The sequence below is a fragment of the Seriola lalandi genome, unplaced genomic scaffold (genome assembly GCF_002814215.2).
Source record: "Seriola lalandi dorsalis isolate HSWRI2012SDOR001 ecotype SW California unplaced genomic scaffold, Sedor1 jcf7180002054396, whole genome shotgun sequence".
In the NCBI taxonomy this organism is placed as follows: Eukaryota; Metazoa; Chordata; class Actinopteri; order Carangiformes; family Carangidae; genus Seriola; species Seriola lalandi.
In genome coordinates, this window is record NW_019524949.1 from 174226 (window position 1) to 191011 (window position 16786).

The window sequence follows — 16786 nt, forward strand, 5'->3', positions numbered from 1 at the left end:
CAACTTGCACATGTAATCATGTGGTTAGTGCTTAAAGCTGCTTTAAAAAAAAAAAAAAAAGGTTTTCTTTTGCATGAGAAGACAAATAATCATTTGATCTGAGCTACTATTCTGAAAAGACAAGAGGAGAAAGTATTTTTTTGGAGAATCGTGCTATCTTGCTATTTAAAATAGTTTAAATAGAGTAATAACTGAAGAAGAGATGTGACATTTTGCTGAGGTTACAATGAATATTGGTAGAAAAAATATATTGTTCTAGACATTCAAAGAGCAAAACACCAGAGAATAGAATGAATAATGAATAATGTACTGTGTGAACAAAGCTAGGTAAAAAGTGACAACAAGGTAAAAACTAAGTATAGACTGAAGTCTGAACTTACTGTTACTTCTAGATGTTTCTCAAAGTCCTCCAGAAAGCGTGTCATGGCCGGGTCACCCTCAAAGTCATTGAAGTGGTTGTTGACCCACAGCAGCACTATTCTCGTTACCTGTTTGAAACAGCGAGAGGTTTATTAAGCTGAGACACTAATCTTATTCTCATGTTCACATAGTTCCTGTGACAATTTATTTTCGCTCTGCAGTTCTTCAAAGACCTTTCATTATTTGAGTATGACCTGCGTTGAAGAGATGTTTGTTGTGAGCTCTTGCAGAATGTTTTTACTGTAGGTGTCGGGTCAGAGGTGATTTTTAAGTCCTGCCTGCTGGGGATTCTGTGTTTTGCTCAAGGACATTGTAGTAGGCTATATTCCTGACAACATGAATACTTGTGAAGTTCTCCTTATTCATTTTGTTGCCATGCTGCCAAAAATTGCCAAATATTTCTCATCACTATGTAATGGTTAAATCGGTTAATGCTATCTTTAATTTCTGCCAAACAATTCATCTGTTACTCTGACCGAAAGCAGAGGTGGATTTATGCTTTCATTTAATCCAATTATAGCTTTGCCTGTCTTTATTTTCTGGGAAAAATAAATAAATAATTCAATAAATTCTGCAGTAGCTACTAACACATTAAAAACAGCAGGGAAGCTAAATAATGACCATGTGCACAACTGCAGTGAAAATGTTTAACCACTGATTAACTACTTAATTTTGCCCCACAATAATTAAAAGAAAGATTTAGAGCAAAAAGCATATGAAAACAATCATGTCTGCAAATTTAGACTGGTGGTAACATTGTTCTAACCTTTGCAAAAGGTGAGAGAGGCAACCGATACATCAACACAGAGCATCAATCAATGTCCACTTTCCACTCTCCCTTTGCTTGTTCATGCCCTCTGTTTCCCCCTGTCTCCACATTTCGTTACTTTCTTCCTGCTCGTTCTGTACAGGATTAGATCCTGTTTAATGGAGCTGAAGATTATAAGCCTGAATGACAACCACATAAAGACTATTGACAGTACATGACTAATCTTAGGTTAAAGCAGTTATGGACAATGGGAGTGTCAGGCATGAACAAATAGCTGCTGGGCTAAAGGACAGCTGAGCTGGCAGAACTTGTATTGATCAGAATGTGAGCGGCACAACACATGAATTTCCATCAGCATGCATGAATACAAAACATAGGGAGTGCCATGAGGCGCATAAGCACCACCATTTAAAGTTACCCCGCAGTCTTTACACACACACACCTTAACATTCACATCCCAGCCAACTACTCCACTTGACCTTTGATGTCTACTCTTATCCCAACACACACACACACACACACACACACACACACACACACACACACACACACACACACACACACACTTTCAAAACTTTTGCTTTATTACACTTCACCTGTGAAGACACACACAAATTTGTGTATTCTTTCTTAGATCCGCCCACATATTGAATCGAAAATGCACACACGCACACACTCACCGTGTCCCGGAGGCTGTCCACCTGGAACCACTCCAGCAGCTTCTTTCCGACCTCCATGGGACTTGACAGGAAAGTCCTGTAGGTCAACAGGAAGTCTTCGATGTAGGTGGGGTCCACTACTGACGGTTCCTCCACCAGGTGCATGATCAGACGCTCTGGGGTTCCCTAGGGGGAATAATAAACACACGTACACACATAAGGATACCAAGAGAAAAACATACTGCGCACACTCATACATGCACATGTAAGTCAGCTGAAATGGCACAAGGGCAAAAACACAAACACCGACACACACACAAATACGCACGGAAGCCAGCAGGCACAAGAGCACATTCACACTCCAATTTGAATAAATTATATCGACATTAATCATAAAAGTGACAAGGAACCTAAGATCCAGCTACTGAACTAAAGTGTCAGTCACCAATCAATAAAACAAAGAAACACAAACACGCACGCATGCATGCACGCACGCACACACACACAGAACAGTTCTTCAACAAGAACACACTCACACTTTGTTGCAGAGGTTTCAGATGGAGAGGATTTGTATGAGACTGAATTCATGTAATATCAGGGACTTAATTCTTGATTTCTATGTCTAAGGATTGTAATTGATTAGTGGATATACAACGTCCAGACATAAACTCCACTGTTCTGTTTTCAGTGAGTTTGTTAATGTCACCAGAGCAGAGGTTTCTGGGGGAAACGATTCATCTGACAGGGAACAGAAACTAGAAAGCCATCCACTTTTGTCTGACACAAAAAGAACAAAGCCAAAAACAGAAGCGGAAATGCTAACACTTGTGAATTGACTCATCTCCACTGTGGATGTGTTTTGGAGCCGAACGCCTTCCCCGGAATGGTGGCCAAAAGAATCATTCAGGCCCATTATCCAATCAATACCTGGCTGCCTCGGGAGGCTCGAGGAAAAGGATCAAAAGGCCTTGGAGCGCACTGCAATGTAGCGGACAAGAAAACGCTCTGGCAAACACTAATAGTGCTAACAGTGCCTCTCAATGATCAACTAAGAACAAAGGACAGCTGCATTGATGTTTTTGCAAGATACTGTCTGTGAGGGTAGGGTCGATTCATATTGATGTGGTACTCAAATCAGTTCAATTCAATAATGGAAAAAAAGGCGATAACTTGAATTTCTGATTTGAGATGTTAGTCATGTTTGACGAAGTTTAGGGTGAGATTAAACATGCTTATTATCTTATTGGCATGCATCTTAACCTTAATCTTGGACATTAAACCTTCCCTTTCTCATCTCTGTTAGGATTTGTTCTTGAACAAGGTTAAATGAATTTCTATATCAAGTCAGTTAACAAAAGGTTGAGCTCTGGGTGAAACACCAGCCTGACGTCACCTTATGAACTCCGAGCCACCCTGAGTCCCTTCACCCCTTCACACTTCAGAGGAGCAAAATGCTTTCTTGAACACTGATCGATCTCCAGGCAGGTCCTTAAAGTCTAACAACACAACACTTGAAAATCACTGACCTTGATGACAATGTGTCCCTTCCTGGTCCCACTGCGGTCAAGCTCCCGGTGCTCCTTCACCATCACAATCTCCCCCTCCTCTTCCACCTTGTGTGTGTTCTTCTCCACATGGTTGAGGATCCGCCAGTAGTCCTCCTGGGCGATGCAGACGAACTGGTCGAGGATGACATGGGGACAGCGGGTGAACTTGTAGTAGAGCAGAACACTGCTCTGCACCACATTCGGGTACTCAAACAACAGCACAGAGGAAACATGAGGGTGGGCAGAGAGAGACATGGGATGGAGTGACGGACGAAGGGAGGAAGGTCCAGCAAGACTATTTCTCACTCTAACTAAACTTCATTAAATAAGGTTCGACATAAGTACCTATGGTGGTCCAAAATCCTCTCAACTAGCCATTTCTCAGAAAAGCATCCTTTAATAAAATATATCACTGGAGTTAAACGAACTTCCCGTTGTATCACACTGAAGAGAACGCATAAGGACATGACTCTTCGCTATCCTACAGCATTGTTACTTGCTGTGCTTCCCCAGACTAAATCATCAATTTCTGCATTTGCCTTGTTAAGCTCGAACTCTAGAACTTCCTATGTATCTTAAGACAGGAAATGATGTCTGTGTTGGAGGAACTGGGAACTTTGGACTGAGAGACAGAGTTACCACAAGCACAAGCTAGGCTTTTTTTTTACCTAATGAACTTAAACACCACACATCTCTATATTAAGACTAGCTTTCTGTGATAAACCTGTAAGACTATTAGTAAACATGATTTGAGAAATACAGCATCTCATGAAAATGTGCAATAGGCCTGTGTCTTAACTGGTAGGCAAGATTCTGTATTTTAAAAGGTATCCAAAAGCAATGCTATCGTTGCTCACCAAATTTCAGCTTTCATAACAAATGACAGAGAGGCAAAAATTAAACTCTCTGCAAACCTCTTGTCCATAGTAAAAAGAAGAAATGAGCACATGGCTTTACTTTGCTATTCTTGTGAAGCAAATATTGCATAATGGGGTAAAGCAGGGCAAGACTAAAAACAAAACACACATCCTTCTTGTGATTATCAAGACATGACTGTTTTGGGAACAGTGGAAACACCACGCTATTTTCGCTTACAAAATAAATTCAACATTGTTTCTAGTTGCACCATGACACACACTGGAGTCAACGATATGTCAGTGCAACAAAAACTTTTGTCTTTAGGGGAAATGTATCAGTCATCAAGTCTTTTTCTTAGCTACAATAACAACAGCTTGTCACAATGCATTCCTTAACAAATATGTCTGTTAAGGCTGTAAATACACATTAGCTTCTTGTAGCAAGTTCAAAAGTTCTTGAGTTTTCTTTTTTTTTTACCTGACAGTCATCTCCCTTGGTGCGAACTTCTCCGTTCATGTACTGTTTGTCCAGCGAGGGTGAGATCCCGAAACTGTTGCCCATACAAAGAGTTTCCACTTTTCCTTCTGGGTGGCTGATCTCAACCGCCCCATTCAGGATAACATACCAGTGGTCCAGCTGCAGACAGGTGCATGGAGATGACAGCATGAAAATAATGAGACATACACAATCAAACATTTTTGCTCTGGAGAGATGCTACCACCAATATCAATGCTCTCTCGTGTATATTGTAATTGCTTTCTTTTCATGCTGTTTTCCATCGCTAACATAATATTTTGTACATCCATGTGTGCTGAATATCTGTGTTGAAACTGCTCTGTAGCTGTCGATGCAACTGGGGTTGACACACAAACAATATCGTCAAATTTAAAATGATTTGACTATGGATGAGAAATTAATTATATTTCAAAGAGCACACTGGTTAGCAGCATAATGCAAGACATCTGAGGCTTTAGAGGTAGTGCAACCATCCACTCAAAAGACCGATACAGCTGCACAAGAATGACTGTTGGAAATGGCTATATTTTACCAACTGACATTTAGTATATTGTGAGCATAAAGTGTGTTTTGTGAGGTATGACTGCGGTGGCAAGGAGGTATTGTGTCTCTAGCGGTGGCTTTTGAAAAGGAGGTGCTGGCAGGCATAATATAACAAGCCATTCATCTGGAGTGTAAGCGGATGGAGGGAGGGTGAACGAGCCCTGGGCTCTCTCCGCAACTATAACTGAGATTTCCTCCTCATTGCCTTTTCATCCTCTCACTGTTTCTCACCAAGAAAATATCAGACTCTCTAGTTGCTTCTCACTTTCTCTCCCCATTACTCTCTCTTTTTGTTCCAGACTCAGCCTGTCACTCTACTTCTCCCTCAGCAACAATGAAATGGTAATAAGTGAGGTGAGGTAAAGTAATCAACCACCTACGTTTTGTACACTAATGTCCATTGGAGGCTAATTTCATAAAGTTTGCATGAATATAACTGTTTATATTAATATAGCTTTTCATAGCATATATGCTTTGAATTTATATCATGAGTATTTATGGAGGCCTGCAGAGATAGGTAAACCATTATTTGTGAAGTTAGTCTTAGTCTTCAAAATAATCAAATGGCAAGTAAAGAAACTTGCTGGTTTCACTCTTCTCTGATGGTCCCTTGTTGGCTAACTCTTTCTCTTCAATTCTATCATAAGAAGCACTTTACCTTTTTTTTCTTTTTTTTTTTTTTTTTTTTTTACTTCTGTTAGACCACTTTAGAGTTTTTATTTTCCTTTCCCTCACCCACTTAGCAGATTCATGCTCACTTGTGAGAGGAAGCCAAGTGCTTCTCTTTGACCTTCAACATGAGTCCACAGAGAGACAGCGGCGTGGAGGAGATCTGTCCTTCAACTGACTCGAGGTACACATGCGCGCATGCGTTGTGTATTGACGATCCATGGATACTTTGTGCAAACTTGTGTGTGTATGGAGCTTGGCGGCTGGCAGTTCTTTGCCATTTATCAACCTGTCGGTTCTAATGCTGCTGCGTGTAACCAAACAGCCATGACAGAGCGCCCATTTCTCAGGCATGTACCTTAATTAATTAGCTGTGTAGCAGCTCAAGTGATTGACGGGGCTTTCGCTCTGCTGTGACTTTGCACATACCAGTTTCTGTATGTGAGTTGGCTTCGGGTAGACTGGAAGATGGTGAGGATGTGTGTGTCTGTGCTAATGGGAAAATGTGACCATATATGTATGTGCTCTTTTTTTCCAGTGTATTGTTCTAAGCTCTTGTGGGCATTTTTTTGTGTTCTTACTTCCATATCTTTTGTGTGCTTTGTATTTTACGTACATTTGAAAGTTCATCAATGCTGAGCTATTATGGCCCGCTTCATGTTTTTGTGCTTGTGTTTTTTTTTTTTTTTTTAAAGGTTACATCACTGTTTTGCAGATTACAGGAAGACAAATATAAGATGTTTTAACTGTAATTATATTAATGACCAAATGAAGAATCAGCAAGCCAGCAGCCCCATTTGTTTCTGAATGAATAAAGATAAACACTAATCTAATTGTTAACGGAATTCTGTGTAATTGCCTTAATGAAGCAGATATAATAAAGAAAACAAAACAAACATATTTTGTATATCATAATTACCCTGTTAATGATTAGTCTAAGTGGGACATGCAGGAAAAGAGCCAGACAAATTATTTCAAATTTCCGCATAAACAATATTTTTTAAAACATTCATTTCAAAACTTTTATCAGACCTTCATACAACTGTTACAACTTCTGTGCTAAGGTCTAATCATACCTCTTGTTTATCGTGCAGTATGACTGTGCCAGCCTGCTCCACCACCTCAAACACCATGACACTACACAAATCCCTCCGCACAGACATGGTCATGTTGGCGAAGGCCGGCAGCTGGTGCATGAATTCCAGTAGTTGCTCTATTTGGCACAAAAGGGAAGAAGGGGAGAGAAGAAAGCAAAAGAAAAAAGAAAAGAAAAAAGTAAGTTTTGTGATATATGAAAAGAGCATGTACTGGTGTGTGCAGGAAAACAGTATATGTTGATTTTTCCACTGACAAATAGCAGTGTTCCTGAAACAAATTATGCCCACTTCTGAAAGCCTTACTCACATAAATCACCAGGGGTACCGACAATTCAAATAGAAAGAAAAAAAACATTTTTATAAAATGTGAAAATTGTAGTCACAAGGCTTTTAAGCTGTGGTAATACTCTTTATCATCGATCTATATCTATTTTTCTAGCAACTGGTAACCTGCTATAAATCAGAGTAAACATCCTTATTATATAAAGAATACTAAATCTCACAAATGCAGCACAACAAATCACCTAATATCTCAAGTGTTTTCACCCAGGTAAAGGATGCCAATAACAATTTTGAGGCGTTTTAAAGTAAATGAAAAGACTTTTCACGGCAACTGAAATATTTTCACATTCTGCTCCCTCCCTACTTTTCATCTGTCTTCCTCCTCTGCACTGTGGCTGAGAACAGAGTGACCTCGCTCCAGCCTGCAGTGCACACCACGCAGGCTGGCTCAGTAGCTCCCTTTCGTTGCCCCTGCTGTTATCGCCTCTGTCATTTTTGTGCTTCCACTCCCGTCTCTTTCCTTCTTGCCTTTGGTCTTTAAAAAAATGGTTGTAACAGTCACTGTATTCCAAGTAATTCTTAGCATTTTAGTTAGTGCAATGTTCTTACTCAGGCAGTAATGGAATCTATATCAATTAGAAGTGGTAATCCAATTATGAATAATTTGATGACAGTATTCAAGATAGGTTAAAGCGTGTCTCCCAACCTTTATGGCTTGTGACCACTTAAAACAAATCTGTGTCAATGTGCGACCCCTCGTCGGTTGGCATATCTTTACAGGCTGTGAGCAGATAACTTAAGACGTATTATTTATTCTTTATTTAATAATTTTTTTCAGTGTTTTTATCATTATTCTTTTAACATCAGATCTATAAGGCAACCCCCTTGGGGGTGGGTTCCAGCCACTGGGTTCTAGGTTCGGGACCACTGGGCAAAAGCATCACCACCTTTGACAACTTGAATGAGAATATCTCTGCCCAAAGATTTAAGAGAAAGTTTCTGGAAGGGACACACAAAAAACAAGATGGTTGAATAAAATGTAATTAAAATGAGCTAAACTGAACTCAAGTGAGCTTTATTAATGAAGAAAAATGTATTTAAGTTATGTAAATTTTTCAGATACTACGTGAGCCAGGGTTGAATTTGGGTCAGACACGTCCTCCCCCAAAACTCCTCTCTCACTCTTTCCTCTGAATGAGCTGTGAGTGTAACCAGTGAGTGGAGAAGGCCAGCCTCCCAGCAGGCACACAGCAGGCCAGGCCTTTACAACTCCTCTCAGCTCTCTAATGTGGTCACCTTCTCCTCCAGGTCCCCACTGGGTCCCGCTAATGGGGTCGTCTGTCTGATTGCCTGCTTAAAAATACACGCTGAAAGGGCACTGGTGTTTAGAGACTGTGAGGTGTCTTTTTGTGAGCGGGGCATTTGTGCATCTCCCCTGTGTGTGATTACTGAATGATAGATGGCGTCTGTGAGGGCTGTATCTCATGAACATCAAGACCAAAAATAGAAACCGGCAGTCCTCAAGTCCACCAAAGAAGGATGTGCAAGCATCTAAATCCCCCTTTTCATTTCAGTTCACCCAGTTTTAAATCGACATGTGTGCTATTGATCAGCTGTGTAAGAAGTGTTTGTTGTTTTACAAATTTAAATAAAGTTTTGATGGAAGACGACAACATATTAAACATAAAGAAACTTGACTATGAGCAGTGCAGAGTTCGACTGACCAATGTCGTCATCGTTGCGGTCGGCTGGGTCCTTTTCCAGACACTCTCGGACTAGATCTCGCCCCAGAAGAGTGTCTGAAGCTCTCTCCAGGTCCTCATCTTCCTCTTCCTCTTCCTCGCTGTCCACTGCAGCCTCTGGAAGTCCAGACAGGTCCACATCTCCCAGGTCACTCTCTGTAGCCTGGAGCAAAGACAACGGAGAAGGCGGTACAGTGGCTTGTAAGTAACAGTAGCAGAGGAGAAGGAGGACGTCTGTGAGGAGTTGTGACTGATTTGAATGACAATGTTTAGAATAAAATAATTCAGCTTTTTATGTATTATCTATGAAAAACTGCAATTTATGGATTTTCATGAATTTTCATAATTTCAGACTGGGTTTCATTTGCCTTGGGGTTTATCTTGCTTGACTCAAAAAGAGCTATCTGAAGCGTCAATTCCAGGAATAATGTGACCTAGAAATTAATGCTGGAGCAGTAATCTGGTTTGCAGTGCAAAAGTGGAAGTTTTGCACTGTGGTATTTAGTTTCGGGCAGGACAAAATTTTGACGCGACAGAGATTTTATTCAGACCACACTAGAATTAAGTTTGAGGGTATTCAATACTATTACAAGACAGTTTAGACATTGGCAAATTGTGATCAATTCTATGTGACAACAGACGACAACAAGCAGTTGTGTAAAAGCAATTCTGAGTACAGTAAAAAGCAAATTCAAATGACCGTTATTCATCAAATGTTTCCTATAACTTTAGTTCCTGGCAACTAGAAGTGTCAGTTAGGAATTTAGCGTTAAAGATTTTACAGTATGTACTCTTTTGAGTGAGTGAGTAACATCATATTCTGAAAAAAAAATGGATCTATCTAACTCTCTCTAACTTTACAGCTCTATTCCTTTAATTTATGTGTGGGGATTTGCAGTGATGCATCATCCCCACAAAACGTGAGGAATAACCTTGGAGTGAGCAGCTGTATCTGTGACCCCTGAGCTGCAAACCCAGACACCAGGTCCCAAACTAGAAAAACAGAGGTGAACAGCCAAATATTTAAATCCGGCAGTAATAATTCATTTTCCACCATATTTCCCCTGTGCGTGGCAGACAGATGGTTGGCAGAGTCTGGTTCTAAAAGGGCATAGGGGCTTTCAGGTCAGCTGGGAATTGAACCATCAACCGAGAGGTGAGAAGAGGAGCTTTCCAGTGGTAATGGCAGCGTTGCAGGCCATCTGTTACCGATTTAATTTATTTAATTGTTGAGAAGCCAGATAGAGAAGTCGCTAACTCTAGTATCTGATTGAGGGAAAAGGTAAGAGGGAAAGGAAGGAAGGAAGGAAGTTATGTACTGCAATACATATATTTATTGTTAAGTCTCACAAGAACAAATCTGCTACAGAATGCATGTAGTGTACATGGACAAATGATAGTATTTGGCCATGCTGAAAATGAAACCAGTATCTAATCTACACTCCCAGGAACATTATCCTGTAGGGACCAAATGTAACTACATTTTGGAAGTAGTGAATGAGTGGATTGGAGTACATTTGACTGGTATACATTAGCTGCTGTAGCTGGAGGGGAACAGTTAATTTTCTGCCCGATACACTACAAGATGAACCTCCAAACAAACGATGCAATTGAGCTTTTGGTTCTTTGGAGATTTGGTACCAGGCCAAAAGGTTTTATAGGTTTCTCCGAGGCAAGGGGATTAAGCCAACAGTCAATCCAAAATTCAGGTACAGGTCCACTCTTGTTTTCACAAATTAGGTTGGACAAGTTATTTAGAGGACTTTTAAAACACACCAGCTGCTCAATTCTGTTCCACTCTGCACCAGATACATTTCATTTGGCCTAAGAGATCAGAACAGACAAGCCCAGACAAGTTCAAAATAATTTCCTTATAAATTCTGATTTTATTTTCTTCACTAATGTCTTTTTCCCATTACACTAATGATAAATGACAACATAATAAATGATACAGAACAACCTGTGTGGATTTAATTCATTGAACGTTGTGGAGCAAGATGCAAAAGCAGCATAAAGTCGAATCACATGTAAGGAATAAATGCAACATATTTATTAACCAGCCCACGAGACACTCAGACCTCACATCTGAACAACAGCTTATCTTGCAAGTTGTTCTGCAGGTGTTCTACAAAAATATATATTTTTCTTTTGCTTCACCTCTGATTTATCGATTCTTAGAAAATGTATCTCATGTATTCACTGGGCGAGCAGTGTGCAGAAAAAGACAAAGGCCAAAAGTGCAGTGGTATGTTTTATAGTTGCCGATTACAAGAAAAAAACACACCATATTGTCAGACAGAGGTTTCAGTTATGGATACTGTTAAATCCTTGCAGAAAAGTGGCCTTCAATATAAACTTTGTTGGAAAATGGAGGCATTGACGCAGTAAGAAAGAACAGTGGTGCAGTCCTGGGGCAATACCACCTCACTATAGTCTCACTCTCTTTCCCTCTCACCCACAGCCACTGAAATATCTTTCAGTGCCTCTGAAAGCCCAGTTCATTCAGAATGCAGGATGTGCCCTTTCAGTCCAATTCCCCTGGACTCAGAAGTTTGAGCCAGGACGACATTTCTTAAAGACCAGGGACAGAAAGAGAAAAGTGGAGGGAGGAATGTACAGAGGTTTGGGTTATACTGTAGCCAAGAGATGAAAGAAAGGAGGAAAAAGCTAAGAAAGGAACAGAGTGATGTGGAAGGGATACAGAATAATAAAAGAAGAGAGGGTGACTGACAGCAGATGGATGGAAAGGAAAGAAAGGGCAGAGAGGAGGAATATGAGAAGTGAGAACAGGAGGAGGCAGAAAGGGTTGAAAAGTTGGTGAGACAGAGTAAAAGGAACAACTGTGGGTTAAGTCTAGGTATGAGAGGGAGTGGTAGTGGTGGTGGTGGTGGTGGTGATGGGGGATTAGTGGGAGAAGCCCACAACAGAAACAGACTATTGTATTGACAGCTGAGGAGCACAGTGACTTGAGGGTCAGCACTTTAAGACAGCTGTAAACAAACACAGAGCCGGGTCAGTGACAAGCTGATGGGATCAGAGCCATGTGATAAATATCTAATCTCAGGATGAAGAGATCAGGTCTCTGTGTTTAACGTCTGACCGAGGTTAACCTGACTTACATTCATTTTCAAACACTCGCAGACAGGCTGAAGAGGGAGGACTCTGGCAGACAGTACAATTATGGGCAGGAGGTTTAAATATCTGATTTATACCATTTTAGTCTGTTTTCTATTCAAAGCATAGGTGACGAAATTCTGCTACAATGACTAATATACTCCGCAATTCATCAGGCTCTTGCACTATTAATTTTGAGCTAACTGGTTTGTTATTTCTAGTCCCGTATCCAATCTACATGCACCACTACAGCCCCCTGAGAGTATTTACAAAGGATTCTCAGAACTTCTTTAGGCACTAAACAGAAAGAATTGTGTTTCTGCATATTTACTAAGGGATCACAACAGGGCTTTTCACAGGTTAAACGTTAGAAAAGTGGCAGTAAAATATATTCTGTGTTTAGGCTCGTGCAAAAACTTCCTGATGAAAGGGTCAAAATGTGGGAGGAGGGAACAGACATTTAGACAAATAGCTGCTGCAAATGATTTATCTCTGCTGACTGACCACTGCAGCAGAGGAAATTACACCTGAAATTTAACATCTGGAGAGGAGCAGGAGTAAAATCTGTGGCACTGTTTCATAAGACAGACAGAGGAGAGACACTAAAGCCAGGTCTAAGCAGTGGGAGACAGAGACAGAGAGAAGATGCAAAATTAAAAGATGTATTTGAAGTTATTTTACAGTATGTTTCTGTTCAGCTCCACAACGACACAAGACAAAAGTACAGCAATGAAACAGTTTGATATTTTTCCAAATTGATTTTCTGTTTCTCTCAAGAGCCACTTACTGGACTTTATATTTTTCCAGGTCCAGACAAATGTGAGAAGCATCCAGTAATACTGATTAAGAAAACCTCTTATACAACTGTATAACTCATTCAATCACTCCTGAGCTGACAAAATCAAGCTATTTAACACATATTTAAAGATCTCAAAATGTCTAATTTGTGCATTGCCTTCTCTCTTGCATGTAATTTCTCCTGTTTCATAATTTGTTGAACATTTGTTTGGGATAATTCACATTAAATATGCAACAAAATCATGCAATACATTTTTAAAAGAGACTTCAAGTTTGCTAAGCTAGGAGTTGTATGAAAAATGTACCTGCACTCAACATGTGGTTGGTTTTTCTCACCCTCGACTTACCAAAATGGGTAAAATAATATACCAAACCTCCAAAACTGAAGATATTAGCATTGTTATCATGCCTCGCTATAACAAATTCACTCATTAGCGACCAGCAGTGCCCATTGATCAGCCCAGCTCATTAACTTGTAACAAACTCATTAGTAGTTTGTGTTTAACGGACCTCACCGGTGTCAAAGGAGCACATCCCACCTACATATAAAACCACATGTGCAGAATATTGTGCAGAATAAGGCGCGCAGGCTGTGTAGAGGAACAGACAGGCTGAGAAGTAATATTGAAAGGTTCTTGGATTCATAACAACTTTCTGTGTAAAGAGGGGAGATTAGGAGAGATGAGGGATTAAAATTGTAAAATGACAACCATGTCATGTTCCCTTTTATGGATTATTGATTCGCAGCCGTTTAAATACTCCTACACTCAAGAGAGGCAATTAATTCCAAAGCACACTGAGCTATTGAATGTTCAGAAATGTCACCTAAAGGCTGATACCAGTGGAAAGTAAAGTATAAAGACCTCCTAGTCTGGCAATACTTTTGAACTTACTTCATATTGCACTTTGAGCAATAAGATGGGTGTTTGCAATAAATGAAACCACAGAATAAGCCTCCAAGTTTGCTGTCACCAAAAGCAACCGTCAGTAACAAAAGCAGCAAAACTGATTTCAAAATAAATGACTTTATATTAAAATTAGACCAGTTCAAAGGTTCACATGTTTTCAGTGCTTTCATTGACAGAGCGTGTGTGTTTGCTTGTTTTATGTGATATGTTGTAATGCCAAAAACTGAATGGGAGAAAATGTGTAATCATGAGTAATGTGTAATGTTATTATTCTCTTACTGTTGTTTGCTGGAGAGATTAATGCTCAAGGATTCCTGATAATCCCGTTTAGTGAAATTTAAATTGAACATCATGAGCAACATTAACTGCATAACTGATGTACAATGGATGTCACACGCTCTCAATTACGCTGCCACTATTCACTACATACTATCTAAAGCAAAGTGATTGTTATAAACCCAGCTGCACTGATGGTGTTACAGCTTCTTTACCTGTAGCACAGGTAGATTGAAAGGTTAGGTTCATTTCCTGTATGTGACCTTTCCTCCGCAGGTGGAAGTACAGAGGGAGACAGATCACCGGGATGCACAACTGATGCACAATAATTAGCTAGATACCAAGGAGGGGGAAAAACACACAAGGAGGGAGGGTAGTGGGCTGACAGATATGCTACAGGTAGACAGACAGAATTGGAGCACGCCAAGGCGGAGAGAGTCCACCGTCAGCGGATGCCAGCGACCAGATGTTGTCACAGTGTGGTGGTGGAGGGGTTACACTATACATGTGGTTGTCACTGGATTGGATGGGCTACTTTTTTTTTTTTGTGTATGTAATGTAATTAACGGTGGCAGGGAAGACAAAAGCTAACAAGAGGTAGCCTAAAAAAGTGATGAAGCACTACACTTCCACAACCTGTATTCTCTATATTTTAGATTACACCAATGTTAAACAATGAACTTCTTATGATAGGAGGCCGCCTTTAAATATGTGGCACAGGGGCAAAGACTGAAAATCCAAACTTTGATAGTAAATGAACTGTAAACCTAAACTACATACAGATTTGTTTCAGAAGGGTTTGTCAGCTGCTTGTGTCTAAAGTCTAAAAAAAAAGGGTAAAAAAGAAATGGATAAAAAATAAAATCGGGAAAATAAATTAAACAAGAAATGAGGTTGGGTTCCCACCTGGTAAATATCTGATAGACTGCTGCTCCCCGAGTCACTGGCGATGCTGCATCCTGATTGGCTGGGAGGCATGTGCATCACCTGCTGGTGGGCGTGGTCTGTTAGGTGCATCTTATTGAGGTCAGCAGGAAGCTGTTCAGACAGACAGGAAGTAGCAGAGAGACAGAGGGAGAGACACAGAGAAGATGAAGAGGATATGAGTTCAACAGAGGCAAACAAACAGGCTCCCAAACACAAATATACACACACACACACACACACACACACACACACACACACACACACACACACACACACACACACACTGAACTGAACTCATCAGCTTGAAAGCAAGGGCTGCTTTGGCACTGACATGTTAGACTCCAAGATAATTAACATGAAGAAGATGGAGCTGAAGACACTTCAGACAACTGTAAATTATGATCTAGGGCTGGAGCTTGATATGGTTTCTGATAGTGAGGGTTGGAGGTAGAAGCTGTCCTGTTACACTGGAATTTCTTTTTTATGCAGAAAGTTTAAATCATCAGCTACTGTACAAGCACACCCACACACCCACACAGGGTCTGCTCCTCCAAGAAGACTCAAACTCATTTAGAAGTACATCCAATGACAAATATCTTTTTGCCGACTCAAGCAGACCACAAACAAACTACATTCTTTAGACAAATCTGTTCATGGCGGTCAATTTATTAACTTCAGGATAGGAAGACAGTTTGCACAAAGCTAAATTTAAGCATCGATACAAACAAAATCCATATGTTTGTATTTTGTTATCACCTTTTCCGAAGACTGCTCACACTCAAATACACCCCTCAGATTCAGAGTGAGACAAAGTTGTCGATAAGGAAGTCAATGGACTTCTAAAAACCTGAGTTGCTGAGCACTGCAGCAAGTGTACTTTTAACTGTGCAAGACTACAACTTGTACAAAAACTTCCAAATGTGTAGTCGCCAGATCGATGTGTAACCTTTAAACTAATGTCACACAACTTTCCAACATCCATTTAAACTAGAATCACAGCACACACACAAACAATCACGACTTTACAATTGTACTATTGCTGATTTTTAAAGTCCAGTTTAAACAATGAGACTAGTTTAGGGATTTGTGATTCTGGCTAATAATTCCAACACAACAGGCCTTAAATTTAGTGTTTGCTGCTTAAGCTGTTCTAGTTTTTAGCTTGGTAATAGACCATTGCTACAGTCTGCAATCTCTGCTACAGAGATGTTGCTGGTTATTTGTGTGAGAGAGAAAGAGAGTAAGAGAGGGTGCATGCACTGAAAGATAGGGCATCTAACCTACAATAAAGACATTATCTTTGTTTTTAATCAACAGACTGATTTAGGCCTTCAATTAATTGACCCCTTATTAATTATTGGTAAATGAAATCACTGCACCTCCTTGCATATAAAAGAAGCCCTAAATATGCAGCACAGTATACCTCAGTAGAAATATACACAACCTAGAAAATCCTCCACTTAAAATAAAGACAGCTCCAACAAAAAATAGCGTACACCTGACACAGTCCTCAGAGATGCAGTGTTGAAGCACATTTATCCTAGACGCAGATCAACCAAATGTCAAATCCAGACACCCAAATTTGTCAAAATAAGGTCGGAAAGCTTCATCATTATAATACTTGCATTTTTCACAACTGTGCAGCAATGAAAAAAAAGAAC

General features: G+C 40.1%; 1 protein-coding gene across 5 annotated transcripts in view; it reads right to left on the minus strand.

Annotated features, from left to right (window-relative positions):
• rapgef6 (Rap guanine nucleotide exchange factor (GEF) 6) overlaps positions 1-16786 on the minus strand; it is a 143768-nt gene that overhangs the window by 38892 nt on the left and 88090 nt on the right. For all 5 annotated transcript variants that reach the window (XM_023409532.2, XM_087174923.1, XM_087174920.1 and 2 more), the window contains 7 exons: positions 15105-15236; positions 9085-9265; positions 7058-7194; positions 4731-4889; positions 3375-3527; positions 1870-2034; positions 381-488 (listed from right to left, as the gene is read on the minus strand). In XM_023409532.2, the coding sequence (XP_023265300.1) occupies positions 381-488; positions 1870-2034; positions 3375-3527; positions 4731-4889; positions 7058-7194; positions 9085-9265; positions 15105-15236 (1035 nt within the window). The remainder of the gene's footprint in view (positions 1-380; positions 489-1869; positions 2035-3374; positions 3528-4730; positions 4890-7057; positions 7195-9084; positions 9266-15104; positions 15237-16786) is intronic.